Below are 18,724 nucleotides of genomic sequence, written 5' to 3'. Positions count from 1 at the left end.
TACTACATAAATTATTATTCTGAGATATTTTATGAAACTCAAAAAGATTTTTTATCATTATGAAAGATAAATTTATTAATGTATTTGTTTCTGATAAGAATTTATCTTCAGTGCAAAATGATGTGGCATATTATTTTAAAAATTTTATTCAATGTGTTCATTTCTTTATTTGAACTAATATTTGTATGCAATTTAAATGCACTGTACAACCTTAATTTTGTATATTCTTTAAGTATGTACTTACAGCATGAATTTATATTCACCACTGATCAGACTGTTCAGTATGCTCTTATTTTAAGAGTAAAATATTGAAGATTTTTGCTTTAATTAATTCAGATTTTCATGGACTTTTTAATTTACATGTAATATGCACCGAGTGAAAAAAAAATGAGACTTTTCTGTATCTATTCTGTGTAGCCAATTGACGAAATTCAGCTTGCATTTTTCACATCTTGAAAGCGTGACAGAATATATAGTAGACTTACTTACGTACGTATTTTGACAAAAAATTAGACTTATTCTGAGATGACATGCCGAATTTTTTCCAAATTTTGAATCCTACAACTCATATTATGCCTAAAGAGCAAATTTTGGCGAGACATTTAAAAATTTGGTTTATTCACTTGAACTGTGTACTTCAAGTACACTGATATAAATGCTTTAAGAATTTGATTTTATTTATTTGAACTTCATTTCTTTCAGAAGTATATTTTGTGGTCCAGTATATGCCATGATGCATTTGAAAATTGCAATATTAAAAAGGAAATACATTTTTCGTTCAATGGACTGTTCAGGAAGGATGTACGAATGAGAAAGTTGTAAAATCAACATTTTAATTTAGGAGATGCAGATATTGCTTTGCATAGTTATCACTGTGCCACTGCTTTGCACATCATTTCATTTTATCATCCTAATTTAAGTTTCTTAAATTATTATCCATATTTCAAAATAGGTGTAAATACTTCATTTTTTAAATCACAAAAATCAAATAGTATAAAATTAAAAAAATATGCAAAAAAAAAATATTTTATTTTTTTAATACCTCATCGATTTTCTTGAGGCATTTTGCAAATATATCAGCAATCATCTACATATTTTTATTTGTTATATATCATAAAAATTTTTATATATTTTAATTTTTGTAATATTCCCATGACCTTTCATTTCATCAATGTTTCTTATCATAAAGTAGTGAAACAATTTTTACTGTAATACTGAAAGTCTTCAGAGGTTAGGCATTTTGAAAACAGGAGATGAAGGAAAGACCAGTTTCATCAACAGTGAAAAACACTTTTAGCTGATTATACTACTTTGGATAAATTCTTGAATCTTCCAACAAATTTTTGCGAGACATGTTTGAATTCTCCATTTATGATATGGAAGGAATCATCATAGAATTGTATGATTACATCATATGATTCTATGATATATTTCACTTTGACTTATCTTTGAATTCCTTGTTCTGAAATCATTCTATCAAAAATTTTGACTTACTGAAGTTTAAGTAATCAAGAGGTTTGTTTTTGGCATGGCTCCAATAGTTGACGTCACATTCCTTTTATCGCTTCCATATCACAAAAAAACTTCTTTTGAAAGACAATTTTAGTTTTGGTGAAGTGAAAATAACTCCAAGGAGACAAATTTGGAGAATATGGACGATGACTAATTATGCAAACTTATTTTTGAATAATGAAAGAATAAATGAAGTATCATCAAAGAAGAAATATTATTTAATACTATATACACCAAATTCAGTTAACACAGCGGAGTTAAAATTTTAATGCTAAAGAAAGAAGGTGGAAAAAAAAAAGGTACTTTTCCATTTCGCCGGCGCAAATCTCGCCAAGCAGACTTTGTTGGCGACAACATACAGTATACACAAAAAAAATGTTAATGTTAGTTTAAGAATTTTTTATATTGAAGGCATAAACATTTTAATATGGTTTAAAATTTTTTAAAAAGCCAATAAATAAAGACAATAAATTCGTAAAAAGACATTAATTTAAGATTTACTATGCTTTCATGGTTCAACATCCCGATTCGCCCGTTCTTATCACGTGACCCCCAAGTGATCTCATCTCACGTAAACTACGCTACAAAAATCTAATTCTCCCATTAATGATTTACATTAATTTCAAGTTAAATCTTGATTTGGAATACAAGTTAGTTTAAATGCAAGAATTATTTCAATTCGTACGAATAGCTTACTCGGAAATTATGTAAAATCGCACTGCTTTACTTCGCTAGTGCATTCTCATTAGAATGGATGAATTTAAACCTTGATTTTGCCTTTTTTATATTTTCTCCTTCCGATGAGCGGTGTGATTGCATCCTAATTGACTTAATTACCGGGAATGGTCTTAGGGCATAAAATTGAACCATCTTGCAAAAATTCTATGTAATTGTATGCCAGTATTGAAAGAATGGCTGCAACTTGTTTTGAAAATGAAGCGTAAAAGGTTGCCAGCGAAGGTATTCCGTTTGCCATCGGTTGTACCATTATTGGTGACTGCGTTTGCGCCGGCAAAACGGAAAAGTACCAAAAAAAACTTGCTGTGATTTTTTACAAAATTTGACACTTTTGCATAATTTGGGGCATAGAATCTCTCTCTCTATAAATATTTATCTATATAATATATAATATTTTTTAGGCGTAGTCATGACAAAAGAGCAGCAAGACGGGCAAAGATGTTGATACGAAACAAAGTTCAGCTATTTACCATCTTTACTTCCAGGCACATTAGAATAATTCTTCATAGACAATATATTTTTTTGATCATACACAGTTACAATAATTTCTTACATACACAGATTAACATGGCAGACAAACAAAGCATCATGGATCTTGACGTCGTGGAAACTAAGAGAAGAAGATGACACAGTTTATTTGCGAGTGGTATTACAAGTAGTACATGCAGAAGATACTCTAAACTATGATTGGTTAGTTTGAGGTTGTTTTATAATCATGGAAGGATCTTGAATTTGGGAGAACAGATGAATTTAGGGGGAGAGCACCAAATCTAGTATATTAATTTTGAGGTCGCCAATTATTTTTAAAGCCACTATCATATTTTCTTATATCTTACATATATATATATAAAAAAAAAAAAATCGGTATGTCATTTCAGAAAAAGGCCAATTTTTTTTTTTTTTCAAAATAGGTGTGTTAGAATCTATTTTGACTGGTCAGTTAATGCTGTGTATATATAGCTATATATATATATATATATATATATATCTTAAGTTGTGGTTTTAAGGCATTAGGAATACAAGTTGAATTTCATTGACTGACCTACTAGAATAGATGTTTTCCCCCCTTACTCTGCATACCTTTGCTCTGATTTTATAATTTAAAATTTCTTTATGAGGATAAAATTGCTCAAAAAGCTTTTAAAATCATATTTATTTATTTATTAATATATATGACTTCAAAAGACATGAATACAGTATATTTGCACAAAATATTTGACAGTTGGTTTTAGTGATTCTATTCATTTTTTCCCCTTTCTTTCTTAAAGAGTTAATTTATTTTATTTATTACAATAAAATTTTTACTTAACTAAAATGGTTTGTTTAAAATTGTTGTAAAACACAAACCTAGTTTGGAGGAAGCACTGCCAAATTTACATAAAACATATAATTTGTGTATTTTTTACCGCATGTTAAATGTTCTCATCTTCCATAATCATGTGTCACAATTTTAAACATTATTTAATCATATTTACTTTTAATTTTATCTTTTCATTGTATATTCAAAGCATATGACTTTTAAATATTTTTGTAAAGAATATGTAAATATTATACATAATGTCTACAACTGACATTAATAAATCCCAGTAAATCATTGACATTGAGAGCTGAGTTTATATATATATACATATATACGTTTATATGTGTGTATATATATATATATATATATACACACACACACATACACACACTTAAATAGGCAACATATATTGACCATGCAGTTATTGTGAATGAAGTACGTAGTTATTTACATTTTGAACAACATTTGTATGTGGCGTAGATTTGTCCCATGTAGTGTCACTTGTATTGTAATGTTCGTCAGTTTTTACTATTACATGTAGCTGCAAATTGTATGTATTAAATTATTTTTGAGCCTCATTTGTTTCTGTTTTGTCTCTTATAATTACACAATACAAGACTGGCAAATTTTTTATCATAATCCTACAATGATTTCCCTAGTCTTCTTTTCCCTTTCAAATTTACAAATGCCATTACTAGAAAATGATTACTGAATTTTTGAGAGGAAGTACGTATCTGTTAAAATAGGTCTGCAGGCAGGACCCAGTTTGTCTTAATTTAACAATAGCAAAAAAATTCATATGTATTAAGATGAATTTATTCTTTCAGAATTTTAAATGTAAAATTAAGATGAATTCACATCTAATGGGGAAAAATATTCCAATATAAAAATTAGAAATTAAGCTCACGCCCCCCCTAAAAAAACCCCTCAACTTTTTTTTAAAATTTATTTATTTACATCAAATTATTTTAAAAGCTGTTTTTCCAATGGATTTGCTTTCGTGATAGCACTTTTATGCTTTTCGACAGTACTAAAGAGGATTGGCAAAGATTTTATCTGTTATGAATTCAATTGATCTAGCCATCCAGTTCACTTCTGCAACTGAATCAAACCAACTCCCTTCTTTTCCTTTAGTTATCCACATTGAATTTGATGATAGTACAACTGTTTACAGTAAACCATTTTCTGTTTGCATACATCTTCCTCTAAAATCATATCAAATTGCTAAATAAGAAATGCTTCTTTTTATTTGTATGTAGATTATGCTCTCTTGTTTATTCTTTGTCAAGAGCTTAATTATTTAGTTGCCACAAACGGAAAATTTTCTCAAAGCTTTTTTTTCTTGCCATCATAAAAGATATTTTGGTATTAGAAATAACTAACAATTATGTAATCATGCCATTTCATCTTTCTGTCAGTTACAAAGTTGCTTGAATTCTCCACATGTTCAACTTTAGAATCATTTTCTCACCTAACAATAAAATTCATTGCTAAACTCTTCAAGATGCTGATTTTACGGAATTTAAGCATATCTTATTAGTGTGGTTTCACATATATCACCAGACTAAAACAGCTTTAAAATTTTGCACCTTGATGCAAAATTTTGATCTAATGATCTTACATTTGAAAGGAGAACTAAACTAAATAAATCTTTGATAGCTGTCATATCCTTCTTTTTTCTTGGGCGTGTAGCTTCTGGATATGTACTTACTTCCTACCGTAGACGTATCGTATTGTGTGCGTTGCATAAAACAGCCATTTTAATGGCACAAAACTTTATTAACACACAAATAAAAATAATAAGTACAAACGAGTAACACACAAGTATAACTTCGTACTGACATACAACACGTTTCCTCCGTTACTTCGCTACTACCTACTAACTACTCTTCTCTAGTAAGTCTTATGAGAGAGAGGCGTTGCAGGCCATTCGGCTAAACTGCGCATGCGTGGTCATCACGTCATGACACCTCCCCTCGAAAAGATTTGATTACATCTTTCAATGACCTGTCAAATCCACATATATAAACATTTCTTGAAACAAAATAAAATAACATTCATGAAATTTTCGAACTTAATTAACCAATTCTTACCATTTTAAATTAAAATTACTTCAAAATAAATTCAGTAATCCTATTCATTTAAAAAAATGTAACATTCAATTAACATTTCAAACTTAAATACTTCACATAATCACAATCATATAAGCAGTTATCATATAAACGAGACAATACAAATCAATCATTAACATTAAACATAATACTTTAGCAAACCCTAGCTAAATCTTTAAACACATTACTTAACGTTAGAAAAAAATTTAGCATTTTAGCTAAAAAAAAATCAAACTAAACAGTCAAAATGTCTTATAGTTCATAGTTCATAACATCAGTCATGCTTCCAGTCACTGGGGAATATTATCATGTCATTTTAAGTCACGTCATCAATAAACTCAGCATGGTCTTTTCGTCTACACATAATGTTACTGTTCCATTTTGTTAACGCATAAATTACTGGATGCACATATTCACTTTCTGATTCAACGATTAGCTTTAGCTGTAAAAGCTTACCTATTTGTCGATCAACTTCATTTCTTAGAACTTCAGGTATTCAATACGGTTTCTGCTTTCTTGGCATACTTCCAGGTTTCAGTCTGATGCTGTGTTCTCTCACATTGGCGATTTTCGGAATACCAGTTCTTAGGTTCTTATGCCTTCTTAAAATTTCCATAAGTTCTTTCTTCTTATGAGGTTCAAGGTGTGTAAAATCACATTCCTCATTAGAATAGTGTTCTTTTGCTTTCCGTGGAACAATTCTTGGAACGTTTTCAACTTCGTCGAAATCAATATCTGTATCATATATCACACCGACATTATTCACAGCGGTATTGAACTCTCCTATCTTGTTTGCGTGAACGTGCTTCGATGAATTGTCAGGCATTTGTACTATGTAACTATAATCAGTATGCTTTTTGATGATCGTAGCAGGTCCCGTCCATCTGGCATAAACTTTGTTTTGACTATCAGGGATTAAAACTATAACCCTGTCACCTTCCTTGAATTCTTTATGATGAGTCTGTCGGTTACGGTAGAATGCATAAGCTTGTTGCTTTCCAACATCTGTAAGTCCTGCGTATTCAGCAGCTTTTTCCAATTTCGTCTTCAAATCATTCAGATAATCGGTAACTGAACTTAACTGTCCATGAGGAACAAGAGTTTCATTAGTCCATGACGATTTCAAAATAGACAACGGGCCATTAGGACGTCTTCCATAAAGCATTTGGAACAGACTAACACCAGTCGTAGCATTATGAACTTCACGGTAAGCCCAAAGTAAATACGGTAGATGTTTCTCCCAATCTTTCGAATGTTCTCTAACGGTATGATGTATCATTCCCTTTAAAACAGCATTAAATCTTTCTACCAGACCATTTGAACTTGGATGATAAGGAGTCGAGAACCTTGGGGACGATCCGATCCTTTTCAAAAACTCTTGGGTCAACGAAGCAGTAAAATTAGTTCCTTGATCTGAAGCAACAATTTGAGGAATTCTTGTGCTTGAAAAGATTTGCAACAATGCATCGCATGTTGCTTTGGCATTCAAATTCTTCAATGGCACCGCTTCGGGCCACCTTGTACATTGATCAACAGCACACAGAACATATTTGTAACCTCTACAGCTTGGCTCTACAGGTCCTAGGATATCCACATTAATTACCTGGAATGGTTCTTTAGGATGTGTTACTGGCGTAATCGGAACTTCATCAAAGGGACGCTTTTTCGCTTGAAGTTGACAAGAAGTACAAGCACTGCAGTATTCATTTACATCTTTCTTGATTTCTGGCCAATAGAACGAATATCTCAAACGTTCGGCTGTCTTCTTGGTTCGCAGGTGGCTTCCCCATAAGCTAGAATGAGCTAAGTCCAAAATCTGTTTCCTTCTTTCTTTAGGAACGACTAACTGGTAAACTCTTTCTCCTAGAACTTTATGATACAAAAAGTTGTCAATAACAATAAAGTTATTACTTCCGTTCTTAACATTTTGCCAGCATGTTTTTAAAGATGGGTCATTCATTTGTTGCACTCGAAACAGTTCTGAATCCGAAACACATTGATCGTGTCCGTGTTTGGAATCATCCTTACCTGTATCTTCATATACAAGAGCACAACATTCTATTATCTTCTTAACAGTTTCATTACATTTTCCATTAATTAGGTTTTCCCTATCATGGATAAGTATTTCGTCAAAATTTTCAGTTTCATGAAAAGGCATTTCACCGAAACTATCAGTTGCAATGTTTACATTTTTACATTCAAAATTAAACTTTCTTTTATCATCTCCCTTTAACTCATTAAAAGCACTTAACGACAAGAGTAAATCATTACATAACTTATCCACCATTGCACATGTTATAAAAATAGGTGACATAAATTTATCATTTTCAGAACATATTACTAAAGGTAGGTTAATGAGAGGAGCTTTTAAAGCTTGCCCGAAAGCTGACGTGAGGATAACACTTCCATGTGGCGTACGGTATTTTTCTGGTATAATGTCAGTCTTGACAACGGTTAGTTGGGTGCCTGTATCTGCTACTGCATTAATTAATTTACCATCACATATAAGTTTAACGGTTGGCAAGTCATCTATTAATTCTTTAACCTCTTGATTCGCAGTAAAATATTTAGAAGAAATCTTTGCAGTTACGGCGTTAGAATTATTCTTAATTTCTTCTTTAGCAACCCTTTCCTTATCTTCATGCAACAATATATTATGATACTTAGAATTACATTTTGAACATTTTAATTGAGAAGGGCAAATTTTTATTCTACAATTCCTTTCGAAACAAAGAAAGCATCGATTAGAAGCCCTTAAACTCTTTTTCCTTTCTTCCGGAGACATAATGCATTTTTCCGAAGCATGATTTTCGCTTTCGCAAAATAAGCAAGGGAAAGTTCGAACAACTGCAATTTTGCTTACATTAGGGGAATAGCTGGCGCCAAATTTGTTGGCGTTGAATGAATTCCGAGTGTGGAAGTTGTTTCGCTTTTCATTTGGTTGTGAATGCCTTCCAAGAGAATTAGCGTGACTCTTAGAATAAAATAGATTTAATGAAGTTCGTTCACGACTTTCAATTTCCCGTTTTAGAAATTTCATGAGGTTATCGACATTAAAAGTTTCCTCATATGCGTTTTGACGAGCAAAATCAAGCGTTATATCCTGAGGTATGCATTTCATTAACAAAGGGTATAGTAACTTTCCATATGATTCGGTCTTGACCCCTATCGAATTTAGTGACCTTACTTGTACGTTGCAGATATCATATAATTCCCTCAAAGAATTAATGTCATTAGAACTTCCGACAGGCCGTAAATTTAAAAGCTTATGCATGTAAGAATTAATAAGGAGATCTTTTCGACCATACCTCTCTTTGAGAATTTTAAAAGCTTCGTCGTAGTTTTCTGGAGATAAAGAAAAGCCTTCTATTGTTTTTAAAGCTGCACCGCTTAACAGGCTAAGCAAGTAATTAAACTTATCTACTTTATAGTTTTACGTTTTGATTTATTGCCGTATCAAAAGAATTGTAAAATGTCTGCCACATTTCAGCATTTCCATAAAATTTATCAATCATAATCTTCGGCAATTTAACATTATAATCAGAACTTTTATCGACACCAGAAATAGATAAATTGTTACTATCATTAGAATAACCACTAGAAACTAGCGAACTATTGCTATTTCTTTCAATAATTTTGTGCCTCTAAAGCTCCATTTCGAAATTTTTTCTTCGTATTCCAGGCACTTTCGATTTCGGTTTCAATGTCATTAACATCAGTCAAAGTTTTAATTTTTTCGTCTAACGCTCTCAAAGAAATAGCTTTTACTTTTAAACTTTCCAGTGATTCTTCAAGGTCTTCAAGGTTACCGGCTGCAATTAATGATTCAATAGCATTTGTTACTTTAGTAATGGCTGAACGAATAATTTTCCGTTCTTTCTTAGATTTCGTTAGCTCTTCAGCCATTTTTGTAACCTTGAATTCCACTTTACCACAAAATAAATTGAACAAATTTCTTACCTTTCTGAAGACCCGAGACTTCCGCATTTATCCGTGAACTTTGCAGAATGACATATCCTCCTGTTCTGACACCACTGTCATATCCTTCTTTTTTCTTGGGCGTGTAGCTTCTGGATATGTACTTACTTCCTACCGTAGACGTATCGTATTGTGTGCGTTGCATAAAACAGCCATTTTAACGGCACAAAACTTTATTAACACACAAATAAAAATAATAAGTACAAACGAGTAACACACAAGTATAACTTCGTACTGACATACAACACGTTTCCTCCGTTACTTCGCTACTACCTACTAACTACTCTTCTCTAGTAAGTCTCATGAGAGAGAGGCGTTGCAGGCCATTCGGCTAAACTGCGCATGCGTGGTCATCACGTCATGACAATAGCTATTCATAATTTGGTATTCAACTATAATTTAGATTTTTGTTCAGCAAAAGTTATTTCATCAGCTGTTGAATTGGATTTCCTTAAAACTTTCACATTTATAAACATCATATTTTTTTAATGAATTTTTTCCTCTGCGCTTTCAAATTATAACAACTTGGCAACTTTAATATCATAACTTTTCACACTTCATTGCTATTTTCTTCAACATTTGGCTCTTAAGATGAGATGGTTACTTCGACTTTTTTCCTGTCAATTTTCATGTAAAATGGCTGTTGCAGCTTCCCAACCCTGAAAAAAAAAAAAAAAAAAAAAAAAAAAAAGGTTCTGTTGTAGAGAGATCTATGCCTACTTGTATTTGAAATCAATATAATTTTGTTCATAATTTATCTCAAACTAAAATTGCTGTTTTGCTTAATTTTAAGCAATAATGACATATTATTTTATTTTACATAAATATGAAGGACAAACAGGATGTTTGTTATAATTATTGAGAAACATGCAATTAAAAAAATATTTATTTTAGGCTCAAAACTTGATATCTACTTAAGAAAGCTTTAACAGATATTGATGCCCAGTGCCTTTAACAAACTATTCTAAAATCTCACAAAACAAGAGACAGAAACCATGACAGTGTTAAACCGTAGTATTTTTCAGCAGTTAAAAAACTTATGTCAGTTCTTTAGCAGTGGCATCGCCGGGCATTGTGATTCTGTGCATTCCCCGAGTATCTATACATTGAACTGCTACAGCATGTGCTTGCATATTTTTTACTTTTGTGCAACTTTTCGAATAGGAAAGGTTTGTTATGTGCTTTAGTAAGCCGCATTGATTTTGGTAACACTGGTCAACAGCAAAAAAGGTATTAGAGATGAAAACAACTCATTCCTATTAATTTTGATCTGCTGAACATGAAAATAACTGTTAAAATTATTTATTAGTTCACGCTTTGAAGATCTATGGATTAGCAATTATCCACACACTGATGAAATGTCCCTGATATATGAAGACATCCACCTGATGTTTACCGTCGAAGGATGACTCAGTCGGCACAAAGTGTTGCATATTTCTTCATTAGTAAGTTGTAAGACAGCGTTCAAGCAAAATGCCTTGTAAATGTGTTAATAATGGTTTTTGTTATATTTGTGGCGAGGTGACTTTTGCGTCACAGAGATAAAATCCGACTCTGGTTTAAAAACTTATAATTTCTATTCTGGCTGCAAAGTGGAAGATCAAGACAAGTCCTAGTCCCCACACATGTGCTGTAATTCGTGGGCTCCTGGTCTGCAAAACTGGTTAAATCACACACAAAAAAAAACCCAACGCCCTTGTGGTCTCGATGGTGTTGAGAGAGTCATCAGATCATGTAAGGGAGTGCTACTTCTGCATGGTGCCCCCTGTAGAAAAGGAAAGGAGATGAGTGCATCGAAGAAAAAGAAGTTCATTATAATGTATTTAAATATACTATCTGCTATATGACCAATACACCAAATAATGATGATTTGCCATTTCCTAAACCGTCGGAAACCTATACCTCTGACTAGGAATTGGGAAAAATTTGAGGCAGAACTGTTAGGATCAAGATTAAAGAAGTGAGATCTTTTAAAAAACGGTATGATAATAACTCATTTTTATACTCATCAGAAAGATTTGATGTCATTCTTCAACACTGTCAGAGACTTAAATATTTGTTAGGACGTAAATAGTTTATTCGGAGCTTTCGATATGAATCATAAACTGGAAGACCGGACATTACTCAGATGGTTCAATATTAACTTTAAAAGCCGTTCTGCTACACACTGAATACAATTTACTGTCGATTCTTGGCCAAAATGTTGATATGAAGGACTCGTATGAAAATTTGGAGACTATCCTAAAGTATAAAAGGCAAGTATCTGCAGATTTAAAAGTAGTTGCTCTTTTATTAGGGTTGCAGTAAGGATACAGGAAATTCTACTGTTTTTTTTTTTTTTTTTTTTTTTTTGTTTTGTTTGAATAGAATAGTCGAGCAAAGGCAGATCACTTTAAAATGAAAGTGTGGCCTACTAGACAGTCCTTGGAACCAGGAAACATAATGTGCAGCATATGTTATTGATTGACCCAGCAAAGATATTATTACTAATTTTGTGAAATCGATGAATAAAAATGGCCTGACATTTCAATATCTTCGAGGGAAATTTCATTGGCTAAGTGAAGAAAGAGGAAGGCATTCTTGTCAGGCCATAAATCCAAAATCTCTTCAAGGATGAATGTTTTGAAAATATGACGAGAAGAATGCTTGGATAAATTTTCGACAAGTAAATACTAACTTCCTAGGAATCAGGAGGTTTGAAAACTACCCTGAACTTGTGGAGGAACTGTGGTTATCGAATAAGAAACTAGGTTCAACATGTCTTTGAAAATACATTTTCTTGATTTGCATCTAAATTTTTTCCCAGATAGCTATAGTGTGGTTAGTGATGAACACGGTGAGCACTTTCACTTGGACATTGCAGGGGTGGAGAAAAGATATCAGGGAAAATGGAGCCCTTCCATGCTTGTTGATTATTGTGGGACACTAGTTAATGATGCTCCAGATGTAGTTTATCACCAGATAGCAAAACGAAGACGTATTTAGTGTTAGAAAAGCACTTCCAGATAGTTTTTTTTATAAATAATATGCTTAAAAACATTCTTAATAAAAAAACTGTGTGGCTAACTTTTGAATTTCATTGTTGTTTTTATATTTAGCAGCATAGTTTCTGTACAAAGATGGAATTTTATATCAATGATACCAACAAAAAGTTCAATTTGTTACTTAGAGTAATTCATACTAAATTTAATTTTTATCCTTAACATACAAGGCAATAGATTGATGGTTGAAGTCTGGAACTTTTAAACCGAAAGAAAGCAGTGATTATAGTAACAGTCAACAAATAGAAAAAAAAATTAATAAGGCTGAACCACCTACAATTCCTGAAGAACTTGCTAAGAAAAAAGGAAGAAAAATTCGCAAGTATGAAAAAAATATTTTTAATTCGTTATCTCATGGACTGGAGATGAAAAACATTGTACTCTATTTTGGGTCATCTATTCTGAAAATCTTAACAAACGCTATCGTAAAACTGTCCAACTAAAGTGCCATTTTGAGACGAACTACAAACAGTAGGAAGATAAACCCATCATTAAAAAAAAATAATAATTAAAAATTTAAACCAGTTTCGAAAAGTAATGCAAGATTTTAAAGAAGGTGATAGTAAAAAAAAAAAAAAAAATACTAGAGGCTTCGTATTGTGTGCCTTTTTTAATTGTGAAATGTAGTACAGCAGAGACGATTGGCAAAACTTGATTCAAGAATGCAGCCAAGGCAGTAGTAAAAGTAATGATTAGAGATATGGCAAAACAAGCCTTTGACCTTGCTCCTTCTTCAAATAATACAGTTCATTGACTGATCATTGATATAATGTAAAACAGATGTTATCTGATATTTCTCAAAGTCGTTATTATGCATTACAAGTTGAAGAGTCTGATACTGATATTATATTGCATTACAAGTTGAAGAGTCTGATGCTGATATTATACTACTGATATTATATTGCAAATTTTGATACTCTTATGACATTTGTTCAAGAAATTCCTGATTAATTTTTATATTAACAGCCTTTATCAGGTCATACAACAGAAGATATCTTTGATGGTAGGAATATTATGCAAGAGACAAAATTGAATGGAATAAGCATAGGTGGAGCAAAAAGTATGGTTAGAATTAAGAACGTTGCTCTAAATGTCATATTCAAACACTACTGCATATAGAGATATGTGGCAATATGTAAAATGCCTGCTTACCTACAGAAATTTCTGGATGAAAGCAAATAAATCATTAACTACATTAAAGACCATCGTATGAATGCAGGACATTTTTCGCAAATGTGTGAAAAGATAGGAAGCAGTCATACTCAGCTTCTTTTTCATACCGATGTTCAGTGACTAATTTGAAGAAAAATTCTAAACTTATTACTTGAACTTAGACATAAGCTTCAAGTTTTTCTTATTGATAGATTCGAGTTGAAAAACAGTTTACATGAATGGAAACAGCTCTGTAAATTGGCAAACTTAACAAAGATATTCTCTGTTTTAAACTGTCTTGACTTAAAGAGAGAGTTGGTAATAGAGAAGTAGAGTAGTTTTTCTCTCTTCATGAGTTTATAAAGTTTGGCTGCTAAAATTGATGCTGATATTCTGAAATGTATAACACAGCATTTAGAGAATTTACAGCAGGTTCGAATAACTATTTTCCTGATTTAAACAAAAATACTGAATATAAGATATCCATTCAACATTAATACAACATCCATGCCAGAAGATTTATCGCATGTGGAAGAAGAACAATTGCTGGAATTAACTTCGGATGCATTCTTGAAAAATAAACATATGAAGTGTACTTTAACATCTTTTGGTTGTAAATTCAACATGCGTATACAATTTTAACAGAAGTCCCGAAATATATTTTGCCTTTCTCAACTTTCTATATTACCAGACACTAAAAATGCAACACCAAGGAAAGTGATGAAACTCGACAAACAGAGAGAGAGACAGCAGCGAACATTAAGTGATCTTTATTTCAAAATGATATGCATAACACAGAGCGAGAACAGCATCGGCTCAGTAGGTTGGGGGCTACTGACGAGGTTTCCGACCTAAGGAATAATGTACGCGGAATTATACCCCAGATCAGTAGAAAATCTACAAACCTCCAGCCCACAGAGGTGGGGCTGAAAATCCAACGACTAATTTTGGGACGTAATGAGATTTATAAAGTCATAGCCTTAAATATACTTTGTCATCTTTTTCGAAAAACGTTCGTTAAGTTACAATTACGTTTGTTTGTTACAGAACTATTAGAGTCAATATAATCGCTATTTGCTTATATTAACACTTACATTAGTTGGCTTACAAAGATACAGTTCACTTAATCACATTCATAGTTATATGCATTAACATATATTATACACTACATTCAATTTGCTTAATAATACTTAGACATTTTCCATTACCATCGCTTCACGTTGTGTTACACAGACAGGTAAATACGTTGATAAATATTATATAACATTCAATTTGCATTAGTATTACAATTAATGCAGTACTAAATTAATTTACACTACATTGGCTTTTGAATATCTTAACATTACATTATGTTATCTATGACATACTTTTAAAACAATGTTCGTTACATTACCTATAATTGTATGTAAATTATTATACGTATCAATACAGGGTAGAATTATTAGACAGGATGTGAATGTCATTCTTTACAAATTTATATTACCTTACTAAATTTACGATGTGCATTTTGATATTTCAATAGGTAGAGGGCCCACTCCTTCCACAGGTCTTTTTAAGGTGGCACATCTCTGTGTTTATGCAAGTAAAGGCGATCATATGTCCTTTACTTGCATAAACACAGTGATGTTGTTTTGCCCCTTGTTTCCCTCAGTCGCACATGTCATTATCCGCAAGTCCAAAGCGTTACAAATAAGTTAAGAAGGGGCTGTGGCCCAACAGGAAGGTTGTCAGTGGTGATGAATAGGACAGTATGGTTGTGGTAACTTGGGGAAACTTAAAGGTCCTCCTACCTGTTGTAGAGGGTATGCCATTTGTTAATCAATGGTTTTCAGTCAATCAAAGGTCACTGATTTGTTAATCAGTTGCTCAAAAGTTATGAGTTTAATTTAAGATACGAGTTCAGTAGTACTCAGGAAGATTTGAACCTGTTGTTGCTTCTTTGGCAACTGTATCCACTTGTTCATTGCCTGTGTGGGCAGGAACCCAGCACAGAACTGTATATGAAGCCTGGGGAATGTTGAGCTTAGGCTTCTGTATGTCAAAGATGACTGGATGGCGACTAGGCATGTCTCCTATTGCCTTAAGATTCGAGAGTGAATCACTATATATCGTGACCCTGGAACTGAATTTGTATGATAGGTTGATTGCCTTTTTAATTTATGTTATTTCCATTTGAAACACTGAATTACTATGAGTCAACCTTCTATTCTATGTTTGTACCTGCTTACCTTTGTGTAAAATACTAATTCCACATGCCATTCCAGACTCCATTCGAGATCCATCCGTATAGATCGCCAGCTGAATATCGCATGGTGGGGAAGAATTGATATTGACATTAGAGTTCAGATTGTGAAAAGCTGGGGCCTTGAGAAAATCAAATTCTCATAATCCAGGTGCAACTAAAAGTGGTACCCCATAACTTATGATTCTGCCGTAGTGAGAAAGCACATAAAAGGGCTGCCTCGTGTTCTGCTACTAGATCCAGGAGTGGAATGCCTGTTAACACTTGTAACGCTGCCATGGAGGTTGTCCTATATCCCCTGCTAATTTGTAGGAGATGGGCAGAGATAATAGCAGGTGTCGTTCATGCATATTCATATTCTATGCTCATATTCCTGCTCCATATAATGATTCGCTGTGTCGCAGTCAGACACCAGTCTTTGAACAATCTTGAGGGTACTTCCCAAGAGGGTGCTGAAGTTCGTTTCACATGGTTACTTAACAAGCCAGTTCTGTTTTTAACATATCTGATGAGCGGGAGCCACAATAATTTATGATCAATCACAAGGCCAAGGTATTTTAGTTGCGGAACGATTTTAACTAGAGTACTTGATGAGTGGCTTGCGTCGTAGGGATTTATTGGCTCTGATGATGATAAACTTTATCTTGGTGGCTGAGATTGTTATTCTGTGGGAGCGTACCCAGGAGCTGAATTTATTTAAGTAAAGCTGTGCAGTGGCTTCTAATTTGAATTTCCAATTGACTATGATGAGGAAATCATCTGCATAGGCTAACATGCTACAGTTAGGTAGACCGTTAAATTCCTTGAGGATGGAATCCGCTACCATCGACCACAGGACAGGCCCCAAGCAAGATCCCTAGGGGCGTCCTTTCTATAGCTCTTGCATGACAACGCCTGAGTTTGTAGTGGATGGCTCAGTATGCTGTAGGATCACCTTGGACGGCGATACACGGGTAAGGAAACATGTGTACACGTTGGCTGATGCGAGGAGTTTGTGGTCAGGCGTTATCGTGCTGATAAAGGGCACTGGGCACTCCCTGAAGTTAGCGGAGTGTCACCAGCCGCAGCATATCATCCACGTATCGTTTCGCTGTCATAGTCGCAAGTTCGAAGTGACAAGAGGTGACCTGGAATCATACGCAATTTCACCCCAAAGCATGATGCCGCGTTATCGTGTGGTGGGGTCTTCCACAATTGGTTCCAGATTAGACCTGTCTTCACATCAACGCCACACTCGTACGCAGCGATTATCATTGGAGAAACAGAAGGATTCATCTGAGAACATGACCCTGTGCGATTCCGTCTTCCACATCGCTCAAGCTTAGCACCATTGCAGACATTGGCATCTAATATGTGGGGTCAACGGCAGTCTTCTTAACAGAAACCATGAATGCAGGCCACTAGCCACCAATCAACGGCAAATGGTTATGGTCATTATGGGAACATCCAGGGCTATTTTGAACATATTGCAGAATGGAGGTAGGAGTGGCCTGTGGGTGCGCCACCGCTTGTCGGCGGATGCATCAATTCATGCATCCTGACGTCACTCTGGCTGCACCACGGACCTTATAAGAAATAGACTAACCCAGTGGGCGGGGCGCGCGTCACCGACATGTCGGCAAGAAAGAGTAGGGACGATCAGGCCTACTTTAACACTGAAACCTATGGCGTTTGTATCACATAACTGTTTTTAATTACTAAATGTGATACGTTGTATAGTGATGAGATTATGAAAGCCACAGTTTTTTCCAAATAGGATTAATATGTCTCATTAAAGCACTTTTTGCTGCCTTTCATGCATTTTTTCCACGCATAATTCTTGTTAAAACATTTCTACTTTGGTAAAACGGTAAAACTCTAAGCACAAAATTTATAAACTTAATTTTGCGTAAAAATAAAGTAAAGTTAAATAAGATTGATAGTATGCGAAGCTTTGAAATAAATAAGGTAAAATTAAACAAGATCTGATATTTTTTTAAAAAATTTAATGAACATTTTCAGGCAGTGATTTTCCAAACTATAACATTACAAAACGATCATATTTATTTGATTATATAATCATTAAATTAGTAACATTAAAGTGAATTAGTTATTTTAATAATTCATAAAATTCGGAGCATAAAATTTTCTGAGCGTAATGAAGGAAAAAAAAAAGATAAAATAAAATCTAGAAGCACTCTTTTTTTAAAGTTTTGTGTGTTACGTATATTTATTGAATATCATGTTCTTCGCCCGTAAACCACATACATTTGAAAACAGCATATCCTTAGAATTTCCGCACTGGAGATGAAACTGTTACTTTCCGTACAGCGCTTGCTCTGAACTCGTTGAGTTTGTTAATCAACAATTCGTTAAAGTTTTACAAAATATGATTAGATTAAAACAAATTCGAAATTCGGCCGCCCAGATGCCTACGTTCGAGTGGAGGATTACATTGTTAAAAATTGATGGCTCTAGATGCTGTCGTTTTTGTCACAGTTCGAGAAACATACATGTATTCATGCAGATTCTTCATTATTTCTTTACATATAATACAGGGCGATAATATTTGGTAACAACAATTTGCAAGGAGACTCGGACATTTATAGTAAAACAGTGCAAAATGCCGCTTCGAAACTAACAGCCTTCTTAGGCTACTGCCCCTCTGAGC

The 18,724-nt window shown here is 33.5% G+C and overlaps 1 protein-coding gene across 2 annotated transcripts in view; it reads right to left on the bottom strand.

Moving 5' to 3' along the window:
- LOC118198451 (uncharacterized) overlaps positions 1–17,950 on the bottom strand; it is a 46,720-nt gene extending 28,770 nt beyond the window's left edge. Inside the window, exon 1 of one of the 2 annotated variants that reach the window (XM_085807275.1) lies at positions 9,622–17,950. In XM_085807275.1, coding sequence (XP_085663401.1) covers positions 9,622–9,784 — 163 coding nt within the window. In that variant the 5' untranslated portion in view covers positions 9,785–17,950. The remainder of the gene's footprint in view (positions 1–9,621) is intronic. The other variant, XM_085807280.1, reaches the window with a different exon arrangement.
- Between the last annotated feature and the right edge of the window lie 774 nt (positions 17,951–18,724).

Source organism: Stegodyphus dumicola, chromosome 1 (genome assembly GCF_044657685.1).
Source record: "Stegodyphus dumicola isolate Sdum_Otavi_A_Nest chromosome 1, ASM4465768v1".
In the NCBI taxonomy this organism is placed as follows: domain Eukaryota; kingdom Metazoa; phylum Arthropoda; class Arachnida; order Araneae; family Eresidae; genus Stegodyphus; species Stegodyphus dumicola.
This window is presented reverse-complemented; position numbering and strand designations above follow the sequence as displayed.